We start from the raw sequence: 27,591 nt of genomic DNA, 5'->3' as shown, positions 1-27,591 counted from the left end.
TGAGCTACGTCTCTCAGACCACCAAGTGTGGACAAGAGAACCCGTGTCACAATGTTACTGAGTAAGCAAATTAACGAGAGACGGTTGCCAAAATATCCACCGTCCATTTTGTTTCCCATTCTTTTGGCCACTGCACTATAAAACCCTACACAAGGCTCGCAAACTTTGATAACATCGATCAAGAACAAGCATCTTCAACAAAGCACTAGTTTCGTTCTTGAATCTGAATTGCTTGCATTAGTGCTTAAGAGCTTCACAGTATACTGCAAATTATAATGGCAGCATCAGCTTCCATGCAATCGCTTCTAGCTAGCTCGGTAGTTTATGGAGCTGGAAAGAGCAGATCGGTGAGAGTCAGCCACCATGTTCCTGCTAATAAGTACCGCCACATGGTTGTCCGCTCCACGGCCGAGGTAATACTACGTATTTGCATGTCTAGTTAGGTCATTTGAATAACATGATAATCATATTGAACAATATCGTAGTTAACCATGTAATTAATTTGATTAATCTTCTTTCATTTGCAGAATGGTCAGGAGGAGCAACCTTCTTCTACAATACCAGAGGCATCCAAAATCCCACCACCGCCTCCTACACCTACTCCTTTTCCTCCTCGTCCAAAGAAGGTCAGCACTAAGTTCTCAAGCGTGTTTGCATTCAGTGGGCCAGCCCCGGAGAGAATCAACGGCAGACTTGCAATGGTGGGGTTTGTTTCAGCTTTGGCAGTGGAGCTATCCAAGGGCCAGGATGTGTTTTCTCAGATCTCCGACGGCGGAGTTTCGTTGTTCCTTGGAACTAGTATTTTGCTCTCAGTCGCATCCGTGATTCCTCTTTTCAAAGGAGTCAGCGTGGAGTCCAAATCAAATGGGATCATGACGTCAGATGCCGAGCTCTGGAACGGAAGGTTGGCCATGTTAGGTTTGGTTGCTTTGGCCTTCACTGAGTATGTGAAGGGAGGGACTCTTGTTTGATTAGGTCTTGTAAAAGTATCTCCAGTGTAATTGGAAAGAAGCTTAGGAGTTGTTTGGTATTCGATTTGAAAATTATCTCTAGTTTTTAAAACAATGAATGTAACTAGTACTCATTAGTTTTTAAAAACGAAGAAATTGAATCCAAGAAAGATACTAAACGGGCCGTTAATTCCGGAAAATTATTGTCATTTCATTGAAACTAAACGACTACAACAAACATTGAAACTAAGAACAAATAACAGCATGATTCAAATTCATAGTTTCTGTCCCAAATGGCAGCCGTTGGTGCTACTCTCTCAATTATTTCTCCAAACTTGCCCGACGCAGAAGGAAGCTTCTTACGATCATCCTTGGCCATTGCGGAAATGGCTTGCCCTTCTTGTCCGACACGATCACCACCTGCAACCGAACCACCATGTTTCAAGCGTTTGTTAGCATGGGCCACCAACAATGCCGTCCCTGCAGCAACCGCTGCCACATTTATTTGTTCATCGCATTGATCGTCCGAATCATCTAGTAGCATCTGCATAACCATGCTCCTGCTCTTGCTCATTGTAATATTGAGAGATGAAATTGTAGCAAGTATGAAGCTTACGATGAGATAGAAAAATAGTGCATGTCAGATTGGCCCTCAACTTTATATAGACAGAATAATTGAACTGCAAATAGCAACGGTCAGATTAACGGTAACATGTTCTCGGTACAAATATGACAAAAAGAGACAACTTATCGAAACAAAATATTGTGGAGATATGGAAGATGGAAAATGAGCATCTTCTCCTTATTCACCATCATTACAATGGAGATTTGGATTTTGGAATACATTTTCGTAAAAGACCTCGCGTAGCGTTGCAAACATATAAACAGAAAAGAATGACAAGAATACAACTTTGCTACTATTCACGTATTTACACATCCACTGACAAACCTCAATGTCTCGTCTTGCGGCATCTTTAAGTGTTGCATTTACGGATCAAGAAAGACTGCTTGCTTGGTCGACTCCCCATTTACGTGATCGTTGGACTCCAGTTCATAATCACTCTGTTTCTGCACAACACCAAATAATTGTTACTAGAACAATAATCAAACATGCTGACGGAGAGAATATTAAGAGACTAAATCAACTAAAAAAAAAAAAAAATCAACTAAAGACGGGACTATAAAAAGGTCGTACCCAGTGCACAAGGCTCCCGCTTTACGCAGGGTCTGGGAGAGGTGAATGTCGGCTAGCCTTACCCCCATTTATGGAGAGGCTGCTCCCAAGTCTCGAACCCGAGACCTACCGCTCATGGGCGAAGGCACTTGCCATCGCACCAAGTGCGACCTCTTAAAGACGGGACTATGCAATTCAAATTTCATGCATAAAAAGTACAAGCATATATGCCTTTGCCAGCATATGAAGATATGTACATACTTCGGAAGGAGGATCAACTGGAAACAAATTTATGGATCGAGGATTGAAACCGAGTGTGCTGAAAACACATGAAAGAAAACAGATGTCAGTTATAAAGATGACCCAAAGATAGCACCTAATCGCAACTGCACTCAACCAGCAAGGGATGCAAAATGGATAATAAGATTCATAATTGAATCGATGAACATCCAACATGTTCGATATTAACACGGGAAGTTCTGCACTGTGCAAAATTGACTAATATATAACCTATTTCAAATAAGGACAGAAGCGGGGAAAATGAGCACATTGTTGCTTTTTAAATTTTTTTTCCCCTCTATAAGGAGAGAAGACAGTTTACCATCGGGATAGAACTAGCTGCCACAGGTACGGAATAAAGAACTCCTCTGGATGACTCTCTTGTTCATATGTGAACCGCAACTGAGTAAACATCTGAGAAAACAAGATTTTCATGACATTATAAACAATCTCCAGGTAGCAACTGCGCTCTCAGGCCAAATGAAAATTCATTTTTTTCATTTCTTTTCTTTTTTTACCTTCATCCCTTCACCCCGCCATGATCTGCAATTCATTATTATGACTTGGAGTACTTTCTCTACTGACCATTCACCATCCGTTCTCTGGGCATCCATGCGACTATTGAAAAAATCTAATACCTACAAAGCCAAACAAACAATACAATTCAAATACATTAAGAAAAAATGGTCCAAGTATTCGCCGAAACTTGCCCATTTATATAAAAACAGGATATGCTACAAGTTCTGTAACATACAGTGTAGATGTTTTCAAGCAGCTCGCTGAAGCGTGGATGATTCCTGAAAGGCTGAAAAACCTCCTGCCTGTGCATTATTGCATATACAACCTGTCCATTGCATACAGTGAGGTATACGGAAAACATAAAACTTTACAATGTGACAGCATTAATAATTGTGTGAACAATATAACACTACACACACAGACCCCTGCTAGTGTACATGATAGTACCTCAGGATTTCGTGGCAGGGCATAAGTCAAAATTGCATTTAATATTTCAAGGACTAGTCTCAAGAAGTCGGTATATATATGCATCTCCGTTGACTGCAATTGGAAAAAATTCTAGCTGAGTCAACAAAAGAATGTGAAAGGGTGACAATGATAAGTTAAGGAATGCTGTCATTACTGTATCATCTGCAAGACCATTTCCTTCAAATGGGTTGCCTTTGGCTAATCGCATCTGCTTATCTCGCATTTCTGCTAATTTGTTATACCTAAATCAAATGTTACACAGAGAAATATTTTTAAATATGTTACCAAAAACTCATGCCAGAAGTGTATGAAAGAATAACATTGTAAACTAAAATATAAAGCTCATGGAAAACACCATAGACATAAAAGGGCATACTTTCGAGAGAGCATATCAAAAAGGCTGACCAATCTCTGGGATGCATATGCACTCAAACGGTGGACGTGAGGTGCCATGTTCACCAAAGTTGCCAGACAAGTTGTATGGAGATAAACATCCTATAACAATTTAACAAACCAGACATGATAATTAGGTAAGTTGCAAATCTTCAAAGAAATGCTGCACATGAACATACCACCCAAAAACTATTGTCATGACTTTGTTAAAGTATTTAAAAGCTTAATCTCAAGGTTTTACATCCAATTGACATAAATATCAAGTCATATAAGCAATCTGACAGTAACACTCGCAAAAAAATTAATGAAAGTTCGGATTGAAAATGAAAAGATGGATACCCGCAACTTAGATAGGTTATACTGCACTGTCCGTATCAGAGTAATGACCATTAAGGAACCAAGAGATGTCTGATGGAGGAGACGTTCTTTATACCATGGCACACTAGGAACAATCTGTTGACATGATAAATACATTAATAGGAGCATTACGTATAAAAAATTTGTGCTGGCTACCACAGGCGATCCTTACCAATTTGTGAATGCTGGCATTAAAAGAAGAATCCTGACTAAGTATGAGAAGAATAATCAGCAACATGTAAATTTGATTAGGTGTACTCTTTGGAGCATTGTATAAAGCTTCCAGAATAGGCATCAACTGTTTATTTCATAAAACATATTAGCATCAAGTTTTCATATCAATGTAGAAGCAAACAGAAATGACTAGTCCAAAATAACATGAAACACAAAATTGGTATATCACTACCTATGAAATACATCCAAAGACTAACACTCGAGCACATAATAAGGCAGAAATACAATATGCATCTTATTAACATTTTTTCATGACAGGATAAGCTCTGTTCCATACCAGTGTATCTAAATCAGTCCGCACCAAGACATACTCCAGAAAGGCGGCATTCCCTTGCAACAAAGAGTAAAGTAAAAGAGCAGCAGCCTCATCAGCCAAGTACCTGCAGAAAACACAACAAAACTCTTTGGTGATACTCAAAAAACAAAAACGGGAAACAAACTTGGAGCAAGGTTGAAATAAGGAACAGAGATTATATCTGTTTGAATTACGAATTAGAGATTTCTATTTTTGCTCTTGAATTGCAACTTGGAGGTTGAACAAGGATAACATATTGTACCCATGTAAATCAAGATGAAACCACAAAGGCATTTGAATCTAGGCAACAACCTATTGATAAATAGGTAATTCACCGATTATGTAGGAATCAAAGACATAAAAGTTATGTGCAACCAAAAGAAAACGATAAAAGAGCTAAGCACATGAACACCAAATTACAAAACAATATTCATTTTACCTCGGTTGGAGTAAATGGTACGAGTCACCGTTATATGTCTACGTGGCATTTTTGACATCTCCTTTGGAGATGGTCTAACAAAACATTTTTCCTCTCCGACACCACTAAGATCTTATTAAACCCTAATTTGGTGTCAACAATCTTATTGTCTACATGCAGACAAAGAGTTAGCCTATACTTGATAAATAGTAAATCTAATCTAAAAATAAAAGAATAAAAAGGAAAGAGAGCCACTCACATCCCAAAAGCATCAAACAGAGAGGCAAAAGGTAACCTCAAAACTGGACCAATATGTGCATTACCCTCAGTATCTGCTCGATCAACTGCAAGCAAGGAACACATCTACTCAAGTTATGTGAATATACCTTCGAAATAAGATTACGTAAAGAGACAGACAAAAAAATATCTCACATTCAACATCTGTTGCATGTTCCAACACCTTGCAGTAAGGGTTGTCAGAAAAATGTGTACTCCCTTTCAAAAGGGAGTCTGAAGCAGTTGTATCATTACTTTTATCTGTAATTGGTTCATTGCCCACAACACATTTACGATAATGAATGAGAATAAGTAGCACGTGGAGACTGCTGTCTGCCAACAGACTTCTTGAGCCTTCACCACTTGAACTGACAAGAATTTTGAATGGCAATAACATGAAATTTGCTGCACATCAAAAATTTATGTCAACAACTCCCAGAGAAATTGAAGCTTCAATACTGCCCAGGTAAACAATCTTTCTATAAGCAAACAATAAGTTTTAATAATGCATCAAGGATACTGCCATACCAGCTGCAGAACCAACTCTTTGTAAAACACCAGGCTGACTTCCTTCAGAATATACAGAATAAGATGAAGTATTTAGGGATATGGAAGGTCCCGTAATGTAACTGAGGAGCAGTCTACGGACAACCAAGAGAACCAAAGAACTTTCCTGAGCATTGCAGAAGTGGTGTAAGATAATTGAAACAACGGAATATTTGGATGAAACACAACCCAAGAGTTTCATCAAGTAACCTGAGACATTGCTGCATCAATAAATGGGTTCACATCTTCCGGTCCTGGAGACGGCCCAGAAAGAAGCTGGGTTGACATCGCAACTAGCATGAAGTTAAGCAGCTCCAAATGAAGGAGGTACGTATCAGGACTTGTGACAAAGATGATACATAATTAGAAAAAACACAACATAATCTCAGTGATAAGGAACAAGTGGGTGCTTGAGGATGTACCTTACATCTATTGACCCAATAAAGCTAAGCACACTATGCATAACAAATTCCTGAATGTTTAAATCTGCAAAATTGATAAACAAAAATAACTATAGATTTATGTTGTGGTCATGTATATCATATTTTAAGATCAAATGAAGCCTAACCCAGGTAATAAAGATAAATAAACCAACAAAAAAGGAACATAAACATAATTGAACTCAGAAAGATGGTGGAGTACCCAGGTAATAAAGATAACCAACAACAACAACAACAACAAAGCCTTTTCCCACTAAGTGGGGTCGGCTATATGAATCCTAGAACGCCATTGCGCTCGGTTTTGTGTCATGTCCTCCGTTAGATCCAAGTACTCAAGTCTTTTCTTAGGGTCTCTTCCAAAGTTTTCCTAGGTCTTCCTCTACCCCTTCGGCCCTGAACCTCTGTCCCGTAGTCACATTTTCGAACCGGAGCGTCAGTAGGCCTTCTTTGCACATGTCCAAACCACCGGAACCGATTTTCTCTCATATTTTCTTCAATTTTGGCTACTCCTACTTTACCTCGGATATCCTCATTCCCAATCTTATCCTTTATCGTGTGCCCATACATTCCACGAAGCATCCTCATCTCCGCTGCACCCATTTTGTGTACGTGTTGATGCTTCACCGCCCAACATTCCGTGCCATACAACATCGCTGGCCTTATTGCCGTCCTATAAAATTTTCCCTTGAGCTTCGGTGGCCTACGACGGTCACACAACACGCCGGATGCACTCTTACACTTCATCCATCCAGCTTGTATTCTATGGTTGAGATCTCCATCTAATTCTCCGTTCTCTTGCAAGATAGATCCTAGGTAGCGAAAACGGTCACTTTTTGTGATCTTCGCTAGATTGCTCCGGTCATTAGTGTGGATAAGTATATAAATGGATAGAGATAGGAAAGCAAACACAAGATGTACGTGGTTCACCCAGATTGGCTACGTCCACGGAATAGAGGAGTTCTCATTAATTGTGAAGGGTTTACACAAGTACATAGGTTCAAGCTCTCCTTTAGTGAGTACAAGTGAATGATTTAGTACAAATGACATTAGGAAATATTGTGGGAGAATGATCTCGTAACCACGAAACTTCTAAGTACCGGAGTGTGGTATCGTCTTGACTTGCCTTACCTGTCTCATAGGTAGATGTGGCATCTTCTCTGGAAGTACTCTTCCTCCATCCAGGGGTAGTATCTGTAACTGGTGGAGATGCACAAGGTAATGTATCAATTTCACTTGAAGCTTACTTGTAGTTTCAGGCTTGGTCAAGCGCGATACAAACCATGTAGTAGAAGTCCCCCGAGTCGCCGGGCTAGGGGATCTGCTGAAAAAGGTGACAGACAAGGTAAGCAATCAGAGCTCCGGCTGATTGTTCACATTCTCCCTATCTTGCAGGCAGCATGAAGGATAAAGAGAAGAAAAATGAGAAGAGATGATATGGGATACTTTTGCTTTTGAAGAAGTAACTTTCCACAGGCTTATTCTTGAACCGGGCTGGAGGGTTTTCTGGTTTCCTCCAGAGTATAAGGCCGACTGAAGAATTTGAAGGTCAAAACAAGTCCATCAAATCTAGAGTACGTTCGACCCTGCTGATATGGGATACTTTTGCTTTTGACAGAGTAGTGGATGTATCGGCACGTGTGCTGTTACGCTTGTCTCCACATGCTTCCTTGTATCCTTCTCACTTGCCCTATCGGTTCCTCAGGCAGATGCGGTATCTTCCCTGGAAGCATAAGATGTTGAAGATGAGTACTCGAGAGCAATGCCAGGTAAGTAATCAGGTAAGGGGTTCCAGGCAGTCAGTTCCTGGCTGGAAGCTTGATTCCAAGTGCTGACTGATTGCTCTCTTTCTCCTTGTCTTGCAGGTAAGAACAAGGCCAAAGGAAAAGACAGGGAAAAAGCATGATATGGGATACTCTTGCTTTTAACCCTGATGATATGAGATATTCTTGCTCTAGTATAGCTTGTTTACAGAGGTATTATCGGGGGGAAAGAAAGCTGAATATTTCGAAAGGCTTCGTTGGGAGTGCCCTCTCAGATAAGAGAAAGGGTTGAGCATTTTTGCAGGTCTGCCTGTCCGTTAGGGATGGAGGTCGACATATATAGGAGTCTCCCTAACATCAAGTAATAATGCTATTCCTTTACCCTGCTTGGTCATAGCACGGTAGTGGGAGCTGCCAGCTTCACATGTTTTAACTCTGTCAGAGCACTTTGAAAAAGTGGTATGTGGTATCTGGAAAGCTGATGTTGCGTGTGAAGATTACAGACAAGCTTTATCCAAGGAGATCCAGCTCTTGAAGTTGGGAAAGTGGTGCCTCTTCGGTTTTCGAACAAGCAATCCTGTCGGGGATCTGGCTCTCGAGATTCGGAGAATGATGCCTCTTCGATTTTTGAGAAAGCAATCTTGCTGGGGGTCTGGCTCTCGAGATTCGGAGAGCGGTGTCTCTTCGATTTTTTAGAAAGTAATCATGTTGGGAGTCTGGCTCTCGAGATTCGGAGGGCGGTGCCTCTTCGATTTTGGAGCAAGCAATCTTGTTGGGAGTGTTTTCTCGAATGTGAGTAAAGGTTGGGCATGTTTGCTAGTCTACCTTGCCACGAAGCACAGAGGTTGACACACAGGGACTTTCCAATTATCCAGCAGTGGTACTGTTCCTTTACCCTCTCTTCGATTTTTGAGAAAGTAATCATGTTGGGAGTCTGGCTCTCGAGATTCGGAGGGCGGTGCCTCTTCGATTTTGGAGCAAGCAATCTTGTTGGGAGTGTTTTCTCGAATGTGAGTAAAGGTTGGGCATGTTTGCTAGTCTACCTTGCCACGAAGCACAAAGGTTGACACACAGGGTCTTTCCAATTATCCAGCAGTGGTACTGTTCCTTTACCCTCTCTTCGATTTTTGAGAAAGTAATCATGTTGGGAGTCTAGCTCTCGAGATTCGGAGGGCGGTGCCTCTTCGATTTCGGAGCAAGCAATCCTATTGGGAGTGTTTTCTCGAATGTGAGTAAAGGTTGGGCATGTTTGCTAGTCTACCTTGCCACGAAGCACAGAGGTTGACACACCGGGACTTTCCAATTATCCAGCAGTGGTACTGTTCCTTTACCCTTGTGGGTAATAATATGGTAGCTAGACCTTCAAAATTTATGTGTCTAAACTTTGTTAGTGTTGTTTCTTTGCAATTCTTTTACCCTTCTTGGTCAGAGCGATGTAGCGGGAGCTGCAAGCTTCACGTGTCTCAACTTTGTCAGAGAACTTTGGCAAAGTTATCTGTGGTACCCAGTAGAAGCTCCATTCTTGCACTTCTAAGATCTTGATTTGTCCGACCTCTTCTCTCTTCAACACCTTTGAAAATGTCTGGCCCCTTCGACCGTCGTTTTGACTTGAACCTTGTTGAAGAGGCAGCCCCGCCTTCTCCAGACAACATATGGCGCCCATCCTTCGTCTCCCCTACTGGTCCTCTTACCGTTGGGGATTCCGTGATGAAGAATGATATGACCGCTGCGGTAGTGGCCAGGAACCTTCTCACTCCCAAAGATAACAGACTACTTTCCAAACGGTCTGATGAGTTGGCTGTTAAGGATTCTCTGGCTCTCAGTGTTCAGTGTGCAGGTTCTGTGTCTAATATGGCCCAACGCCTATTTGCTCGAACCCGCCAAGTTGAATCATTGGCGGCTGAAGTGATGAGTCTCAAACAGGAGATTAGAGGGCTCAAGCATGAGAATAAACAGTTGCACCGGCTCGCACATGACTATGCTACAAACATGAAGAGGAAGCTTGACCAGATGAAGGAATCTGATGGTCAGGTTTTACTTGATCATCAGAGATTTGTGGGTTTGTTCCAAAGACATTTATTGCCTTCGTCTTCTGGGGCTGTACCGCGTAATGAAGCTCCAAATGATCAACCTCTGATGCCTCCTCCTTCTAGGGTTTTGTCCCGTACTGAGGCTCCGAATGATCCCCCTCCGGTGCCTTCTCTTTCTGGGGCTCTACCGACTGCTGAGACTTCTCCTAAGCAACCTTTGTGAAGGCTCCCTCTTGTTTGTTTATTTTGACTCAAGTATATGTACATATTTGTAACTTATCGGGGATATCAATAAATAAGCTTTCCTTTATTTCAACGTATTGTGTTAAATACACCAAAGCCTTCTTCGCTAAAATCTTTGAATTTTCTTTTGTTGAAGCTTGTATGTTGAAGCTTTGTGAGTGGAGCATGTAGGTTGAGGTAGTGTTCCCTTAATTTCCCGAGTGAGGAAAACTTCTCGGTTGGAGACTTGGAAAATCCAAGTCACTGAGTGAGATCGGCTATATGAATCTTAGAACGCCATTGTGTTCTGTCCTGTGTCATGTCCTCCGTTAGATCCAAGTTTCTACAGGTGTATGGCCTGTGGGTACACGAAGATATTTAGCTTCGCACACCCACAGCGAAGCAAGCACGATAGGGTTCAATCAAGGACCGAATTCGGCTCTGATGCCAAGTTAAACATAGTATTTTAGAATTCCACACACCTCAAAAATCTTCTCCATATGGAGGTATTTATAGAATACAAAATACAAACCAAATTGAACAAGTAAACCTATTCCCTTTTCTACTTTCCAACATAAAATGTCTAAAATACTAACAACTATTAACCAATCTGCATAGAAGTAGGTTCTATTTGATTCACAAGACCACAGTTATCATCAGACTAGGAAGGAGAGTAAACAACCATTTCACCTACCAAGTCTCAGGACATTTTGAATAAAAAAATTTATGACGGAATTTAAGTTGAACATTCAGATTTCGTGAAGATTTCATAAGAAAATCATAAACGGGCTTTGACAGAAACTCATTCTTGGATTGATATTAATTATAGTCAACAGAATACAAGTGAAGTACCTTCTGAAATATCTGTTGGCATTGGCTCACTTTCATCAAGGGATAAATGCAACTCTTCAATCTTCTCATCCTTTGCATTTTCAATGAAGTACTTTAGAAAGATGGATGAGATGTACATTGCATTTACAGCCTTCATATAAACAAGACAAGGTGCACTAGAAGAAGTTGAAATCGATTCTTGCAAACACCATGCCATGTGGATCAAAATCTTTGCAAGATGCCTGGTATGATGGTTGTTTTGTGCTGCAAATGAGGGAAAATGAGATATAGAAACATAGAAACATAAATAAATAAATAAATATATATATATATATAACAAAGAGCCAGAGCCAGAGCCAGATAAGCACATGCATATAAGCTAACAGATGGTCAACTGGAAATGTGTTTAAAATGGATTCTCATGCACATTTCTAGAACTTACAAGAATTATGGGTGCATGTTTGGTACGAACAGAGTTACCAATCTCAAGATTCAAGAAGCATGACCAAATAATATCATCAAAACTTTACATAACCCTTTTGGAAAAAGGGGAAGCTCAGCAAACAAATCATTCAATACCCAGAAGCAAATAAAAAAATTTCATATTTTGCGGTAGCCTTAAACAGTCATGGCTGAGTTTGTGATATATTTGCCAGTTTGCAAATACTTACAGGATTTGAATTCTGAAAAATATTGTGTTCCCACAAATGGATTATGTGTTTGTATTCACCAGAGTTCATTCTTTTGGCTGGGTTATTGTTGACCCTAGAAATTACAAAGCCTACGTGGCGCGCAGGCCGAATATATTCTAAGCTAACTACGTCCTTCGGTGATTGCGGGGCGTGCCAACTCGTCGGCCGAGGCTCGGCCGAGGAGTAAATTTGATGATGCTGCGTTGGGTCGCGCTACTGACTTCTGCGTCTTGCGATTGCGGCCGAGAAAGGAACGCGTCTCGGCCTCTTGGGTTCTCGAGCCTGAAGACAAGGCTGCTATTTCTTACAAAGTTCACGAACCGAATTCGGCTTACAATGTGCCGAATGTAATAACTGTAACACCTCACCTCGCCGAGAAGGCTAATGAGATGACCTCGACCAACAAGGATTCGAAAACCCTTCTCGACCGAGACTTGGATAGGCAATCGACCGTTCTCGCCGCAGTGCTGTTGATGCCAACGGAAGATACTGCGAGACCGACCGACTCTACGGTGACAGAGCTATCTATGCCGACTTAAGATATCACCGGTTGCTTCCACAGTGCTGTTGGTGCCAACGGAAGATGTGTCAGCGAAAAAGGAAAAGAAAAAGATCTCAAGTTGTGAGAGTTTGCGCAGGGCAATTTTGTATTGATTTTTGTGGGGCTTTTCCATTGCTGAATGTCTTGTATTTATAGAAGCAGAACACCGAGCCCGAGTTCTAATCCTATTCGAACTAGGTTTCCTTCTCCGGATTAACGTTACCTCAATCAGTCCTACCTCTGCTAGGACTACGAATCTAGTCCTTAACTGAGCCGGATTCGCCTTCTAGTTTTACTGATCTCGTCGAGGGTCCCTATTGTATTAGGACTCGACTTGCACTCTGATTTAACCGATCTAGGCCTAGAAGCCCATGAGCTGAAGCCCCCATGACTTTCTCGCCGTAGTCTTCCCGGGCCGAAAGTAATACCTCCCTCGGCCCAAACTGCTATTTTGGGCCTAAACATTGCCCCCTCGCTTTTGAGGTCCTCGGCCTGAAACCTTCGGCCGAGTTTCGGCCTTGAAGAAGCGAATCTACCACTCAGGATCCCAATACCCGAGTTCCAAGGCGTATTTATTGAACATGATCGCACGATCTTGATCCTGCTAAACCACTCGCCACGTGGCATCCCCTAACATGGCCAATCCCCGATGATGACGTCTGAAGCGTGCGCCTGCCCGAACCGTCTCGTCATTATGACCACTATCTCAATCCGCGAGCCATTTCATCAGTCCGTGAGCCCTCCTGTCATCGTGCAGGCGTCGAACCGTCTTTCGTCATTAACTTCGCCGTCACACGCGATCGTGCGCCCCCAAAACCTAAAACCGTCGGTCTTCTCAACCGCATTCCCCAAATGCTCATCATGATCAACGATTCCTCCGGTCGATTTTGCCCTTTGTTTTGAATTTCGAACGATTGCTCTTCCTCCCATTACTCTATAAATACCGAAATTTCCTCATTTGTACTTTACATTCTCAAACTTCCTGAAATCCCCTACTCTTGCTCTCAAGTGCATTCCTCCATTCCAAGCTTTCGTCCTCAAATCCCCAACCCAAAAAACCTCCTTACGCTGTGCTTTTACAATGGCCTCCTTCATCTCCAAGCTTTCCCGGGAATGCGACCAGCATCAGAAGATCCTTGATCGGAGCTCGATCAAGAATATACGGTTCGAGAACGACATGAGCACCGTCCACCAAATCCTGGGTCCTCTCTTCAAGGCAACAATCCCGCCGACCATCACTGGTCTTCTCCAGGAACACTGCCTTACACCCTTGCTCCAAGGGTTTGAATGGTCGAGATGGGAGGCGGCAAAGCCCCAAGGCTCCTGGCCCTCGACGACCACCACCTGGGCGACCTGGGTTGTCCGAATGGAACGGCTCTTCGGCGAAAAATGGAAAATCCTGGGCATCTACGACGCCATCCTCCTTTCGTCGATGGACATTGTCCCTGACAAGGAGCTGCTCCTAGCCGCTCTATGCTTCTGGTGCTCAGCCACCAACACAATGGTCCTTCCCCTTGGTCCCATTGGTCCCACCATCCTGGACATCACCGCCATTTTGGGGACCTCGGCCACCGGGATCCCTATCGACGCGACCCTCTCCGGGCACCCGTCGAATATCGATCTGAAGACGCTCTTCGACCGTCGAGCCTTCGAGACCCTGAATAGTGACGGTCACATCCCGTCGAGGGATGAAATACAGAAGCTCCACAAGAACTTTCTCAACTACAACACCCTCTACCTTCACTTCGCCGGTCGAGGGGAAGAGGACCTGCGAGAAGGAGAGCATGAAGCCTTCCTCTTCTACTGGTACAATAAATACATTTGTTGTACCAAATCAAACAAATGTTTGGTCGAGAATATGCCAGTGGCCGAAGCCCTGGCCAGTGGTCGCGTCCTGGCGCTGAGTTCTAATATTCTTGCCCACCTCTTCCGTTGCCTGGCCGAGGCGACTCTCCACACGGTGGACCCCCACCAGAATGGCCCTCTCTGGGTCTTCCAGCTCTGGTTGCAGGTGTACTTCGCCTCCCTTCGGCCGGCTATAGCTGATTTCTCAGCAACAGAAGCTCTTGGTCCTCAGCTAGCCTCCCGACCAACGCCTCCTCATCAGGCCGAAGAGGTGTTTAGGTACCTCTTTGCCCTTGACGATCTCACAAGCGACGAATTCCTGATTTGTCGTCGTCGTGATTACCCCCCCTCCATCAAACTGCCTACCTCTACGTGGGCGGCAGAGGAGGACGCCGCTCTTCGCCGAACCTGGGGGTCGTTCGTGCTTGCTCGCGACCTTCCTCTCGGCTGCGACGGGAAACGGTCGGGGTGGGAAGTGTACCATCCGAACTTCCTTGCCCGTCAGCTCGGCTATCTTCAGGGCTGTCCCGTCCCCCTTCTCTCTTCCCGCACAGTATTGAGCCGCGGACGCGAGCCTCGCTCTTCAGAGAACGAGTGCAGGACTGCCGCGAAGGAGTTTCAAGAGTACTGCCAAAGATTTCGCCTACGACCGGCCACCCCAGAAACCCATTGCACTGACACCTTCGGTGAGTGGTGGGAAAATTACACTCAAGAGTTCTTCGGTGCGCCGGTCGAGGATGTACTAAACAGGCTCTTCGGTAACCGACCTAAGAAAGCCCCGGCCCCCCATTCTCAAGGTAGTTGTTCAATTCCCCCTTTTTCTTCAACCTTGCCTGTTGTACGCCTTACTGAATTGTCTTTATCCTTTTAGGTAGTCGGCCTTTGAGAAAGACAGAGGTAGTCGCCGCTGCTATGGCCGGGAAAAAATCGGTCGTGGCCAAAAAGGACAAACCTGCTGGTAGGGCCGGGCTGACCAAACGGCCTCGCCAAGAGGCCGGGCCGGCTATCAAGCCTTCCCCGCCTGCCAAGCGGGTCAAGCAACTGGCGAAGAAAGGTGCACGGGAGATCCACGTTATTTCCAGCCACACGACGACTCCCAGTGCTTCCCCTTCTCCCGCCGCCGGCCATTCTGGTGTCAAGAAACAGCCGGCTTCGGCCATAGAGACGATCCCAGCGCGGCCTGCTTCTGTGGCCGGCGAATCAGTCGTACCTCCCTCCGTCGAGAAGGCACCTGTCTCACACCAGGCGGTTCCTACGACCGAGGAAACCTCTCCCAAGAATCCAAAGCCCACGGTCTTCGTGCTGGAAGAGAGTGAGGGGAGCGACGAGGTCCCGCTGGCGCGTCGTCCTCCTACTCGTCAACGAACTCCTCCAGTATCCGAGATGGCGGTTCAACCCGGCCCCTCCTCGGCTAATCGTGGCAAGCACACGGTCGAGGAACCGACCCCGGCGGCCGAACCTCTCGTTCCTTCCCAAGACCAGGACGTCCCTGCCTCCACTGAAGCAGCTGCGCCAATCGGCCCATCGGCAGCCGACCGTGGCAAACGCCTGCTCGAGGAACCCGAGGCCACGGCGGAATCGCCGATCCATCCTCAAGACCAAGGCTTCCACATCCCTCCACAAGAGGTTACCTCGGCTTTTGTAAGTACCTTCAATTTTCCTCCTGATTGCTTTTCTGCTTTAGAATTCTAAACAAGGAAAAACTAAATGTCAGGTGCCTGTACATTCTTTTCACCGTCAATTCTATGCGCCAAAGGGCGTTATCTATATTTCCTGGCCGCCTCAGTGGCCATCAAACGTAGATAACTTCCATCGGCCTCGTGAAGTGAGAAGCAATCTGAGACACTGGGCTCGGCCATTGAGTTCTTTAGGTTCGAGCAACGACCCTGGGGACATGGCCGAGGTCTCCTCTCAGCAGGTTAAAAAACGACACCTTCTTGCTATTCTTGTCATGACTTCCTTTAAGCTTAACCTTGTTTATTCGTGCAGGCTTCATGGGAGGTTGAATTCAAAGCTCTCCTCTCCAGTACGACTGCAGAGTCCGGCCCTTCGGCCGCTCCAACTGAGGCTGCCGATCCAAGCGCCCTAACCCAGTTGCGAGAAGTCCTGTCGCTCTCTTCATCGCAAGTACTTGAGCGCAACGGTCTTGATCTGCTCGGCGTGTGTCTGAACGACCTTGGGGCCGACGGTCGCCTAAGCGGAGATGCCATTGTTCGGGCATCGTCTGCTTTGGAGCGCGTTCGGGAGACATTTGGCATCTTCCAGACTGCTCTGAAGGCCGAACAGGACCTGCAAGCCGCCACGGCCGTTCAAGACACCCTCCGTCCGAAGATTGACGATCTACGGGCAAAAGGAGAAGCGTTAGCCGAGCTCGACCGTCAGATGGCCGAACTAACAAAACGCCGGTCGGTCATTGCTTCTGAACTTGCGAGGGACTTCGAGTCAGGCGGGAAGGATCGCCTAACTGAGTATGCGGCGGCCAAAAAGCGGGTCGAGCGCCTGAGGCTAGACAAAAAGAATCGGCAAGCCGAAGTCATCATGGCCGACGTGCGGTGGTTGGAATTGAAAGCTCTGCTCAGCACTCTTCTTCCCTCGTCTCCTTGAATGTATTAGACCTACTCATTTTTGTAATACCTGTCAATTTTAATGGAATGACTTTTCCTACAACAAACTTTTTATTCACGCATTTCCCATGTGACCGGATAGTATTTCTTCAAGAACTTCCCATTAATTGGTAATTTGTGAACTACTCCAGTCCGGTCTTTGAGATGATACGCCCCTTTACCGTATACCTTATGCACAATGAACGGCCCTTCCCAATTCGGCGACCACTTGCCGAACCTAGGATCTTTTATTCCTACGGGCAACACCGTTTGCCACACCAATTCACCCTCGCCGAACGTTTTCTGTCGTACCTTTTGGTTATAGGCTCGCTCGGCAATCTGTTTCTGTGCCACCAGTAAGTTATAAGCGTCAAGTCGCGCTTCTTCCAAATCTTCTAGTTCCTGTCTCATGGACTGATTATATTCGGCGCTAAACAAACTACTTTGTTCAATTAATCGCAACGAATTTATGCTCAACTCGACTGGTAGCACCGCATCGTGTCCGTAAGTCAATGCGTACGGGGTTGTTGCAGTCGCCGATCGGGACGACGTTCGGTATGCCCATAATGCCTCGTTCAACTTCAAATGCCACATGCCAGGCCTCTCTTTTATTATTTTTTCGAGGATGCCAATCAACACTTTATTACTTGCCTCGGCCTGCCCATTCGCCTGTGGATAATACGGTGTGGACTGTTCCAGCCGAATTTTCAAATTGGCCGTGTATTCCTTAAACCTTTCGGCTGTGAAGATTGTTCCATTGTCGGTTATGATCGTTTCTGGCACACCGAACCGGGTCACAATGTGTTCCTCCACGAAATCGCAAACTTCTTTAGACGTTAATTCGGCATATGATTTTGCTTCGACCCACTTAGTAAAGTAATCAGTTGCGACCATTATCCATGCATGCTTAGCAGCTCCAGAAGTCGGCGTGATTTTGCCGATTACGTCCATGGCCCATCCTCTAAACGGCCACGGCTTAATGACCGAATGTAGCGATTCGGCCGGGACCCTTTGTATAGGCCCATGGATTTGGCACTGCACGCATCCTCGTGCAAACTCGATACAATCTTTCAGTATTCTCGGCCAAAAATAACCGTGTCGTCGGAGTAGCCATCGCATTTTTCGTCCAGACTGGTGAGCTCCGCATACCCCTTCATGAACCTCTGCGATCGCTCGAGCACTCTCTTGAGGGCCGAGGCATAGCAATAACAAACCATCTTCGCCCTTTCGGTACAACTCGCTCTGGTACGTGACATAGTTCGTGGCGTGAGCCCGTGTCCTGCGACTGTGTTTTCCGTTAGGATTGTCCAGATACTGCATAATGGGCTTTCTCCAATCATCTGGTACTGCCTCAGCCGCGCAAATTTCTATAGAGTCCTGGTCCTGCCGATCCAACAACGAAGGCAAGGACATGACCCTGGTGCGTATCACATTGTCTCGACGGAGGATTTGCTGATCAACCAAGGCCGGGTATAATTGTTGTAATATTGGTATCTCCCGGCCTAGCTTGCCCCCCAGGAGTTGTGCACCGGAGGCGATTTGAGCCAACTCGTCTGCGTCGGTATTATGAACCCGAGAAATATGCTCGAATGTAATGCCGTCAAAGGACTCGGCCAAATAGCTGGCGATCATGTGGTAAGGCGCCAGAGTACAACTCACGCAGCGAAAAGACCCATTAATTTGGTTAATTACTAGTTCAGAATCCCCGCGGACGAGGACACGAGTGGCATGTAGGTCAAGAAGGAGGCCTAGACCAATGACCAGAGCCTCGTACTCGGCCTGATTATTGGTACAGTCAAAATCCAATTTGAGCGAAAAATACCAACGATCGTTGTGAGGAGACTGAATGACGATGCCTGCACCGGCCGAGGACGAAGTACTGGAACCATCGAAATACATCGTCCAATAGTTGTCGCGGGTCACCACCATGCCAATCTCAACATCAGCACCCCCGAAATCATAAGGCGAAGGGTGCTGGGCAAGGAAATCGGCCAACGCCTGTCCCTTCACAGCTTTTTGCGGCACGTATTGCAAACTAAACTCGGACAACGCCATCGTCCATTTCCCAATTCGGCCCTTCACAATTGGCCGGGTAAGCATGTACCGGATAACGTCGGTCTGGGCAATGACTTGGGTGACCGACGGGAGCATGTAATGCCTAAGCTTGGATGCAGCGAAGAACACGGCGAGACAGAGCTTCTCAACGGCGGAATAATTGATCTCCGGAGGACTCAGATTACGGCTTAGGTAGAAGATAGCCTGCTCCCGGCCGGCATCATTGTCTTGCGCGAGGAGGCAACCGATGGACTCGGCGGCCGCCGAAATGTACAGCTTGAGAGGCTTACCGCGCTGAGGAGGGACCAGGACAGGTGGGTTTGTAAGGGAAACCTTGATCTGTGTGAACGCCGCCTGGTGCTCCTCATTCCACATGAACTTATCGGAGTCCTTGAGCTTCAAAAGTGTGGAAAAGGCTTTCATTTTACCTGCCGAATTAGCAATAAATCGGCGTAAAAAATTGATCTGGCCGAGTAAGGACTGTAATTGTTTCTTCGTTGTTGGGGGTGGGGCGGTGATGATTGCGCGTGCCTTGTTCTCATCGACTTCAATCCCACGATGATGTACGAGGAAACCAAGAAAATTCCCGGCCGATACACCGAAGGCACACTTGGCAGGATTCATCTTGAGGTTGTGCTGACGCATACGGAGAAAAGCCTGTCGGAGATCGTCCAGATGTGTCTGTCGGCGTTTAGATTTGACGACAACATCGTCGATATAAACTTCGACGATGGTGCCAATTAAATCATGGAAGATGGTGTTCATCGCCCGTTGGTACGTGGCGCCGGCATTCTTGAGGCCGAATGGCATGACAACCCATTCGTAAGTGCCGAGTGCCCCCGGGCACCGGAAAGCAGTTTTGTGCACATCGGCTTCGGCAATAAATATTTGGTTATATCCGGCATGTCCATCCAGAAAAGATAAGATCGCATGATTCGCCGCGGCATCGATTAACAGATCTGAAATCGGCATTGTATACTCATCTTTGGGCGTTGCCAGATTCAGATTGCGAAAATCGGTACAGATGCGCAGTGCACCACTTTTCTTTAATACAGGAACAATATTCGCCAACCATTCGACATATCGAGCTGTCCGAATGAACCCGGCTTTCAAAAGCCGAACTAATTCGTCCTTAACACTGAGTTGTACTTCGGTCGAGAATCGACGAGGTGGCTGACGGAAAGGCTTGAATCCGGGCTTAATACGTAATTCATGCTCGACCAAAGCACGATCTAAGCCGGGCATTTCATGATAACTCCAAGCAAAACAATCTTTGAATTCCGTAAGCAAAGCCCGCAACTCGTCCTTCATTTGTTGAGGAAGTAACGCACTAATAAACAAAAGTCGTGGGTCATCGGCCGTCCCAACATTAATCTCTTCCAAAGGGTCCTTGACAAGGGGCCGATAATCTTCGAGCTTGGCCGGGGCGGCTCGAATTTTATCAAAAGATAATACAGGCCCATTATCTCCCTCAGCAAGGAACTCGACGAGGTTGACACCCGAATTTGGTTGTTTGGATATCGTATACCAATGGGCCAGCAGTCGTTCCATAGTAGATGAAACCGCGGCCCTACGTGCTTCCCGATCGGCGTCAAACATCGGATTCGGGGAGAAAGTTAGCTAATCCGAGTCTCGCCGAATCCTGCTGGACAGTCTCGGCGCCAACCTCGATAGCTTTCTGAACGGAAATCCGAGTCGGCCGTCCTTCTTCATTGAAGCCTTGCAACGTAATATAGCCGACGTGATCGTCATAATACCGTGCTTGAATCATGTTGGCTTCGAAGGGCTGGCTATCGGCCGGATGAACAGTGACCGATTTGCCGTCCCAAAAGACAAGCACTTGGTACAATGAGGAAGGAATACAGCTGGTTTGATGAATCCAATCTCGGCCGAGCAATGCATTATACTCGGTTTTGGAATCAACCACAAAAAAGGCGGTCATATGGGTGCGACCGGCAATATTCACAGTTAACGGAAGCACACCTTTGGTGTGGGACTTGTCGCCGACAAAACTGCTCATTGTGATCCCTGACGGAATAAGTTCGTCATTGGAACGGCGTAAGGCCTTCATGATGTTCAGGGGCATGATATTAACAGTAGCTCCACAATCGACAAAAACCTTAGAAACCGGATATCCCTCGATGTGTGCCGTTACATACAATGGCTTTAAATGGTGAAGCTTGGCCGATGATAAACGAGGGAACAATTCGGCCAAAGCGGCCTTTAGGCTATCATCTCTTGCTGTTGACTCGCCTTCAGCAATCGATATAAAATCAACATGGCCAGGTTCCTCGACAACCACATCTCCATCGAGGAAATTTGGTTGAGCCGTGCTTGATTGAAAATCGGCAGGTAATACATGAACCATACTAATTTCCATATTATCCAGGACGGACGGGCCCATCAGGTCGAGACCCTCCTCGTTCGGTTGGTTAGCGACTACGGACTTGGTTGTCGTCAGAGTCGGACAACGAGATTCTTCCGTCCCTTCAACAATGGCACCCGGCGGAGCTGCTTCGGCCACTTGTTGGCTCCGCGTGACCGCCTCAGGTAAGGTCGAGATTGACAATGAGCTTGGGGTCAAGTCCTGAACCTGCTCCTGGTAGTGTAGCCGAGCATCCCTAGTGTCGAGATAAGCATCAAGACGGGCAATACGGGCGATTTCATCGGTCGTAAGGCCGAAGAGAGAAACTGCTGAAAATACTTCAAAGTGATACCGTAAATACTGAAGGTCCTCTAGCGAGAAAGGAAGGTCAGCGACATCGATATCGGTATACGGGTCAACTTCAAATCCAAAGACACGAGCTTCTCGTATGTGCTGGAACCTTGCTTTCAATCCTGGATCTGAGGTCTTCTGGATGATCCGCTCAGCATCCGGACAAGCCAAGACAAGATCAATGGTGTCCTGACATGCCTTCGGCAAACCATACAAATCGTTGGCCGAATGTTCCTTATGAAATTCTCGCATATATTCCAAAGACTCCCCAAGGAACGGGGGGTGCAAATTCCGTCGAATTTTGACCAAAGGCTCTTGTATAGCTATCGGGGATAATTTGCTTTCGGCCTTTTGCCTGAAATGTTCAACACGTGCCTTCATTTCCCCTGGTCGAATGAGAAGTTTGATCCGCTTATCAGCTTCTTCAAACATGGTCTCGACGTCTTGACCGACCAGCCGTTTTCCCTGAGCCAACTCTGTCATAATTGGTGGAGGTGGTCGCTTTTCATTAGTGGCAACTGTATCCTTCGGTCGCCACTTAGGGGCCGAAGTTTCTTGGGCTGCTTGTCGGCGAGCCATGCAATCCATCCGTTGATGCCGGCGTTTCTGAGATTTGGACAACGCGGTATAGACGCCCTTCGAAGAATGGTACGTATACCAACGTTGATCTCTAGGCTCAGGAGGCTTGAAGGTCTTTTGACTCCGTGATGATCCTGAACTGCTAGAATTACGCTTATAGTAATCATCGTCATAAAATGAAGCATCAAAATCGAGGCGCCGCCTGACCGGGGGTGTCTCTTCCATCCGTACTTTAGGACCGAGCCTCCCAAAAACCCCATGATGTTGGTCTTCATTGGCTATCTTTTGCCGAGTTACGGCCACGGGTTGCGAAGAAGGTTTCTCTTCTGGTTCACTGTCGACCTTCGCTTTACATTTCCTGCACAGAACCGCTGTCCCACTATCTTCATCGGCGCTATACTCCGTCAAAGATTTGACAATAGCGGGCCCCGTTAAGGCCGCAGATAGTTTATTTGAACGCGAATCGGCCATGAACCGTGGCCGAACATTCTGATTCCGCGGGCGTTGTGTCTCAACCACTTCAGCCTTGCCTTTCCCTTTGTCCTTGGGTAGGTACGCGTCGACCATATTTACTGTTGCCGTGGGGAACGGATCAGTATCAACACTCATCCTCTTCTCGGGGAACTTCAGTTTGCCATTATCAATCCAGCTTTGGACGTTATCACGAAATACGACGCAATTGTTTGTCGTGTGTTTGCTCGAATTGTGGTATTTGCAATACACCTTTCCTTTAAGCTCCTCGGCCTTAGGAATGTTATGACCAGGCCGAAGCTTAATGATTCTTGCTGATAACAGTTGGTCAAAAATTGCGTCAGCCTTGGTAATATCAAAAGTATAAACCTTTGACGGTTTCGATGTTCCTTCAGTGGCCGAGCGACTTTTGGCTTCTCTAGAATCAACCTGAGTTAATGCCTTGCAAATGTATGGTTTATCTATTACTATCTCAGCCGCATCCACACTAACACATTCATCCTCGGTTGATGCATAATTGACAGTAGGGTTCTTGTAAATCGTTCCCCGAGTTGGAGTCTTCGAAGTCTTTTCCTCGCGGAGCAAATAATCGTACTGCTCGACATGCTGGGCCAATTCGTACATGTCCCGAAAATTTGCCCCCAAGAATTTCTTTTTGTATTCGACGTCAAGACCATTCAAAGCAAGTCTGACAAATTCGACTTCGGGTAAGGGCACTCGGCACCAATTCCTAGCCGATTTAAACCTAGTAAGATAATCCATTGGTGACTCATCAGACGCTTGAGCCATCCGTGCTAATGAAGAAACTGACATCTCCATCCCCGGCCGATAAAATTGCTCGTGGAACTTCTCGACCAACTCCTCCCAGTTCTGGACGGAATTAGGCGGGAGATTGATGTACCAGGCAAATGCCGAGCCGGTCAATGAAAAATTGAACAGCCGTAACTTGTGGAAATCACTATTCACATCTCCACATTGCGCGGTGAAACGAGCCACGTGCTCCAACGAAGACAGGGACGATTCACCAGCAAAAAGACTAAAATCTGGGATCTTGAAGCCCTTCGGGTATCCAAACGTCTCAACGTAAGCTGGGTATGGATGAATAAACTTGGGAAACTTCGGCCCTTTCTTCATAGCGGAGTCGATCATCCGCTGAACTTCGGTCATATCAACAGATGCTGCTTCGACCCTTTGGTCGGTCCCGTCTGACCTACTGTTCGACCCTCCTCCCTTCTCTAAGTTAATTGTTTTGAGCGGGGCAAGAATAGGCCCGGCCGGTACAATCGGTGCCGGGTTGTTTTCTGGTAAGCAAGTTTGGCGAAGATCGAAAGGCCTGCTGCCACCAACTTGGCTAACCAGCATTTCGAGCAGTTTGGTTTGCCGATCATTGGCACTGAGTATCGCGTCCTGCAGCTTGTCAATGCCTCGACTGAACGTCTGCTCGACTGACCGAGACTGCTCGTCCAGTCGCTTTCGGAGGAACGACCTCGTTGGTGGGTCTGTTCCTTCACCACCATCCTCATCACATTCCTCTATTATCCCTTCATTGAGAACGCATGTGTTTCTGTTTGGGATCTCTAAACCACGGAGTTGACCGCCGAGATTAAGTTCTCTCTCTCGGCGAGTCGCGCTCGTGGACTCAGGTGTACCAACGCTAAGGGGATTCTGCGCCTGTGGCACACTCTGTCCTATGCTCTGACTCGGTAAATCGGCTGTCGACTTTCCCATAGCTGTTTTTTTTTTTACCGATCGTGTTTCAATTGGCATGAACTTCGTAGTTTAGCACTGGGTCCCACTGGGCGTGCCAAAATGTTGACCCTAGAAATTACAAAGCCTACGTGGCGCGCAGGCCGAATATATTCTAAGCTAACTACGTCCTTCGGTGATTGCGGGGCGTGCCAACTCGTCGGCCGAGGCTCGGCCGAGGAGTAAATTTGATGATGCTGCGTTGGGTCGCGCTACTGACTTCTGCGTCTTGCGATTGCGGCCGAGAAAGGAACGCGTCTCGGCCTCTTGGGTTCTCGAGCCTGAAGACAAGGCTGCTATTTCTTACAAAGTTCACGAACCGAATTCGGCTTACAATGTGCCGAATGTAATAACTGTAACACCTCACCTCGCCGAGAAGGCTAATGAGATGACCTCGACCAACAAGGATTCGAAAACCCTTCTCGACCGAGACTTGGATAGGCAATCGACCGTTCTCGCCGCAGTGCTGTTGATGCCAACGGAAGATACTGCGAGACCGACCGACTCTACGGTGACAGAGCTATCTATGCCGACTTAAGATATCACCGGTTGCTTCCACAGTGCTGTTGGTGCCAACGGAAGATGTGTCAGCGAAAAAGGAAAAGAAAAAGATCTCAAGTTGTGAGAGTTTGCGCAGGGCAATTTTGTATTGATTTTTGTGGGGCTTTTCCATTGCTGAATGTCTTGTATTTATAGAAGCAGAACACCGAGCCCGAGTTCTAATCCTATTCGAACTAGGTTTCCTTCTCCGGATTAACGTTACCTCAATCAGTCCTACCTCTGCTAGGACTACGAATCTAGTCCTTAACTGAGCCGGATTCGCCTTCTAGTTTTACTGATCTCGTCGAGGGTCCCTATTGTATTAGGACTCGACTTGCACTCTGATTTAACCGATCTAGGCCTAGAAGCCCATGAGCTGAAGCCCCCATGACTTTCTCGCCGTAGTCTTCCCGGGCCGAAAGTAATACCTCCCTCGGCCCAAACTGCTATTTTGGGCCTAAACAGTTATTTAGAAAGTCATCTGAAAAAGTGTTTTAAGTCACTGCTCAACTTATTAACCAACATCTAATATTTCTAGGAGTTCATCCCATAACAGTTTTAGGTTCCATTGTAGATATTTAACTTTCATAAGGAGAGATGTGAATCTAATTTGATGGCATAGGTGAATTGACCAAAAAACATTCAGGTAGTGAGCAGCACTATGGCTGCTCTAAAATAAATACTATGATTTAATCTACCCAAATATTTCTATATACACTCGGGCAGAAATTTGGACAATTCTCTTCTTTGCTTAGTACTAATTGATAGAAGGAGTGATTGGTTGTATTGCTAAATGCTATTGAACTGGAGCTAGATATTCCTTTGGTCAAAACTTTATAGTCCTTATTTGTATCTACTATGGAAGAGTGGAATAGATAGAAAGCTTAAATGCTTTGAAAATAATGCTCCCAGAAAGAAAAAAATTTAAATAAAACGAACAATAGCTTTTGACAACAGTATTCAACTAAATATCGAAGAGCATTGGTGATGAAGGAGCATTCAATAAATTAGAGTTTTTCTACTTTCTTATGTGTGAGCCACAGAAACCTTGCAGTGATTCCAAGGTACCTTCAGGGTGATGCCAAAAATTTTCTAATTTCTCTACTGGAGTGATTCCAATGCACCTTTGGTGTGATGCCAAGGGCCAAAGTGAGTCCGGATCTTCTTCTAGATTCCTATCTATTTATACTACCCTACATCAATTGGGGGATCTCAGTTACCCACAGATGGTTTAGTATTTTTCTCAGTCTGACAACCAGTCCAACAGAAAGCCTCTTGTAGAAAGATCCTATGGCCTTGGTTTAGCACAAGCTCAGAATTAAGCAGTTAGGTAAGCATAGGAAGTCTCTAAAGACCGAATCTCTAACCAAAAGGTATTTTGTACATGAATGTATTCAATGTATGAAGAAAAAAAATAAATAAAACCAAATTCCGCACGGCACAAGTTTTTCTCCACTAATTTCTGCCCCAAGATAGTTGCTTTTTTTTAGTTATTTAATTAATTATTGTGCTCTGTGCAGTGGATTAAGTAATTTTGGGTCCATTGGGGGACAATTAACTGTCTCTAACAACGGTTTACACTCTAATAATCAAAATCTGTTAACCTACGTTGATCCTAATCCTTATTAGAACATTCATAATCCAAAACTACAAACCGACACAGTCATGGTTCGATTTCATCAGTAATAATGCCAATGCCGCAGATAACAGAACCCTTATTGCATTTTTGGTGCGCAGTAATATAAAGGGAGCGTTTTGTTATAGCGAGAGAGAGAGAGATTGACGAACCGAGAGTCTGGCAAGCTTGATGAACGCGGTCAGGCTGCCACTGGAGATTGAGAGGGAATTCGAGGAGTTTATTCCAGAAATCGGAGGATATCGGAAACGACTCGTCGCCGATGAAGGTAGTAATAAGGTACTCCGCCGTGTCAAGTGGGCGCGCGGCGAAGCTGCTTCTGCTGCCCCAGCGCGGCGTAGAAGGCACGGCTCCCATTTCAACAAATGCAGAAAAGTCGTTTCGAATGCACCGACTGAAGAAATTGAACTGATGACGACTAGGATAAGAGGGCCGGCGAGGAGATCTCGGAGGTGCAATTGGCGGAGGTCGTCAATGGCGATGGAATTACAGAGAGTGTTTGGGGTTTGGGGGTTCGGATCTTCGGCGGAGATTGAAATCGAGATTTGAGGCGTTTGGTCACACCGGTGGAGAAGACGAAGAAAGAAAGGGATGCTTGCAAAGGAAGGTGTGTTTTTGGCACTTTCCAGAGAGGTACTACTGCGAGTCTACGACTTTTGGGGGCATTTATCGGTTTTTAAAATATAACGTCAAGGGCTAAATTGGCTATATAGAAGTTCAGGGCGGTCAATTAAAATTAAAGTTCGTGAAGGTAATCGGTTAAAATTAAAGTTCATGATGAATATATTTGTACAAACTCGTCATTCTTAATATTCGAACCCAAAACTCTTCACTTACGAATGAAGAAAAATATCATTAAAATGTAGTATTGTCCAAATTGATTATTGAGAGTATTGTCTTGTTTGAATTTTCTGAAATAGGCGTTAGAAATAAAATTCGAGCAGTCAACTGCAATGGTATTTTAGTCATCCTATA

General features: G+C 45.6%; 2 protein-coding genes and 1 long non-coding RNA gene across 11 annotated transcripts; 2 read left to right on the top strand and 1 right to left on the bottom strand.

The window, feature by feature from the left end:
- The first annotated feature begins 155 nt into the window (after window positions 1-155).
- On the top strand, window positions 156-1,150 carry LOC126608862 (early light-induced protein 1, chloroplastic-like). Its single transcript, XM_050276881.1, has 2 exons — window positions 156-413; window positions 528-1,150. The coding sequence occupies exons 1-2, from the start codon at window positions 276-278 to the stop codon at window positions 969-971; spliced, it is 582 nt and encodes a 193-aa protein (XP_050132838.1). The 5' UTR covers window positions 156-275; the 3' UTR covers window positions 972-1,150.
- Window positions 1,141-27,287, bottom strand: LOC126608855 (uncharacterized). Of its 9 annotated transcripts, none has more exons than XR_007617997.1 (20): window positions 26,769-27,287; window positions 11,214-11,456; window positions 6,332-6,395; window positions 6,120-6,249; window positions 5,892-6,036; window positions 5,520-5,768; window positions 5,347-5,431; window positions 4,652-4,754; window positions 4,313-4,438; window positions 4,123-4,236; window positions 3,767-3,885; window positions 3,545-3,632; window positions 3,370-3,462; window positions 3,158-3,247; window positions 2,922-3,041; window positions 2,726-2,817; window positions 2,386-2,443; window positions 1,900-2,018; window positions 1,567-1,630; window positions 1,141-1,494 (listed from the first exon to the last, which is right to left on the bottom strand). XR_007617997.1 is itself a non-coding variant. In XM_050276868.1 (19 exons), the coding sequence occupies exons 1-18, from the start codon at window positions 26,971-26,973 to the stop codon at window positions 1,938-1,940; spliced, it is 2,205 nt and encodes a 734-aa protein (XP_050132825.1). In that variant the 5' UTR covers window positions 26,974-27,287; the 3' UTR covers window positions 1,141-1,630; window positions 1,900-1,937. The 9 variants fall into 9 exon arrangements, 5 of the variants coding, with proteins under 5 accessions (XP_050132825.1, XP_050132824.1, XP_050132826.1 ...); XR_007617996.1 differs by having other exon boundaries at window positions 1,141-1,370; XM_050276868.1 differs by having other exon boundaries at window positions 1,141-1,630.
- Window positions 7,853-9,527, top strand: LOC126608864 (uncharacterized). Its single transcript, XR_007618000.1, has 3 exons — window positions 7,853-7,920; window positions 8,052-9,171; window positions 9,390-9,527. It is a non-coding gene; the product is annotated as an uncharacterized LOC126608864 (long non-coding RNA).
- Window positions 27,288-27,591: the final 304 nt, after the last annotated feature.

The sequence above is a fragment of the Malus sylvestris genome, chromosome 16, assembly GCF_916048215.2.
Source record: "Malus sylvestris chromosome 16, drMalSylv7.2, whole genome shotgun sequence".
Taxonomy (NCBI): domain Eukaryota; kingdom Viridiplantae; phylum Streptophyta; class Magnoliopsida; order Rosales; family Rosaceae; genus Malus; species Malus sylvestris.
The sequence above is the reverse complement of the archived record's forward strand: the minus strand, read 5'-3'. Positions and strand labels throughout refer to the sequence as shown.

Bases quoted from the DNA above. Each gene is read 5' to 3' on its own strand.
- LOC126608862 (XM_050276881.1), top strand. From the start codon at position 276: ATGGCAGCATCAGCTTCCATGCAATCGCTTCTAGCTAGCTCGGTAGTT. The intron at 414-527 runs GTAATACTACGT...TTTCATTTGCAG, and splicing joins TTGTCCGCTCCACGGCCGAG to AATGGTCAGGAGGAGCAACC.
- LOC126608855 (XM_050276868.1), bottom strand. From the start codon at position 26,973: ATGGGAGCCGTGCCTTCTACGCCGCGCTGGGGCAGCAGAAGCAGCTTC. The intron at 3,886-4,122 runs GTATCCATCTTT...AAATTGTTATAG, and splicing joins ATAACCTATCTAAGTTGCGG to GATGTTTATCTCCATACAAC. The intron at 2,444-2,725 runs GTAAACTGTCTT...ATGTGTTTTCAG, and splicing joins CAGCTAGTTCTATCCCGATG to CACACTCGGTTTCAATCCTC.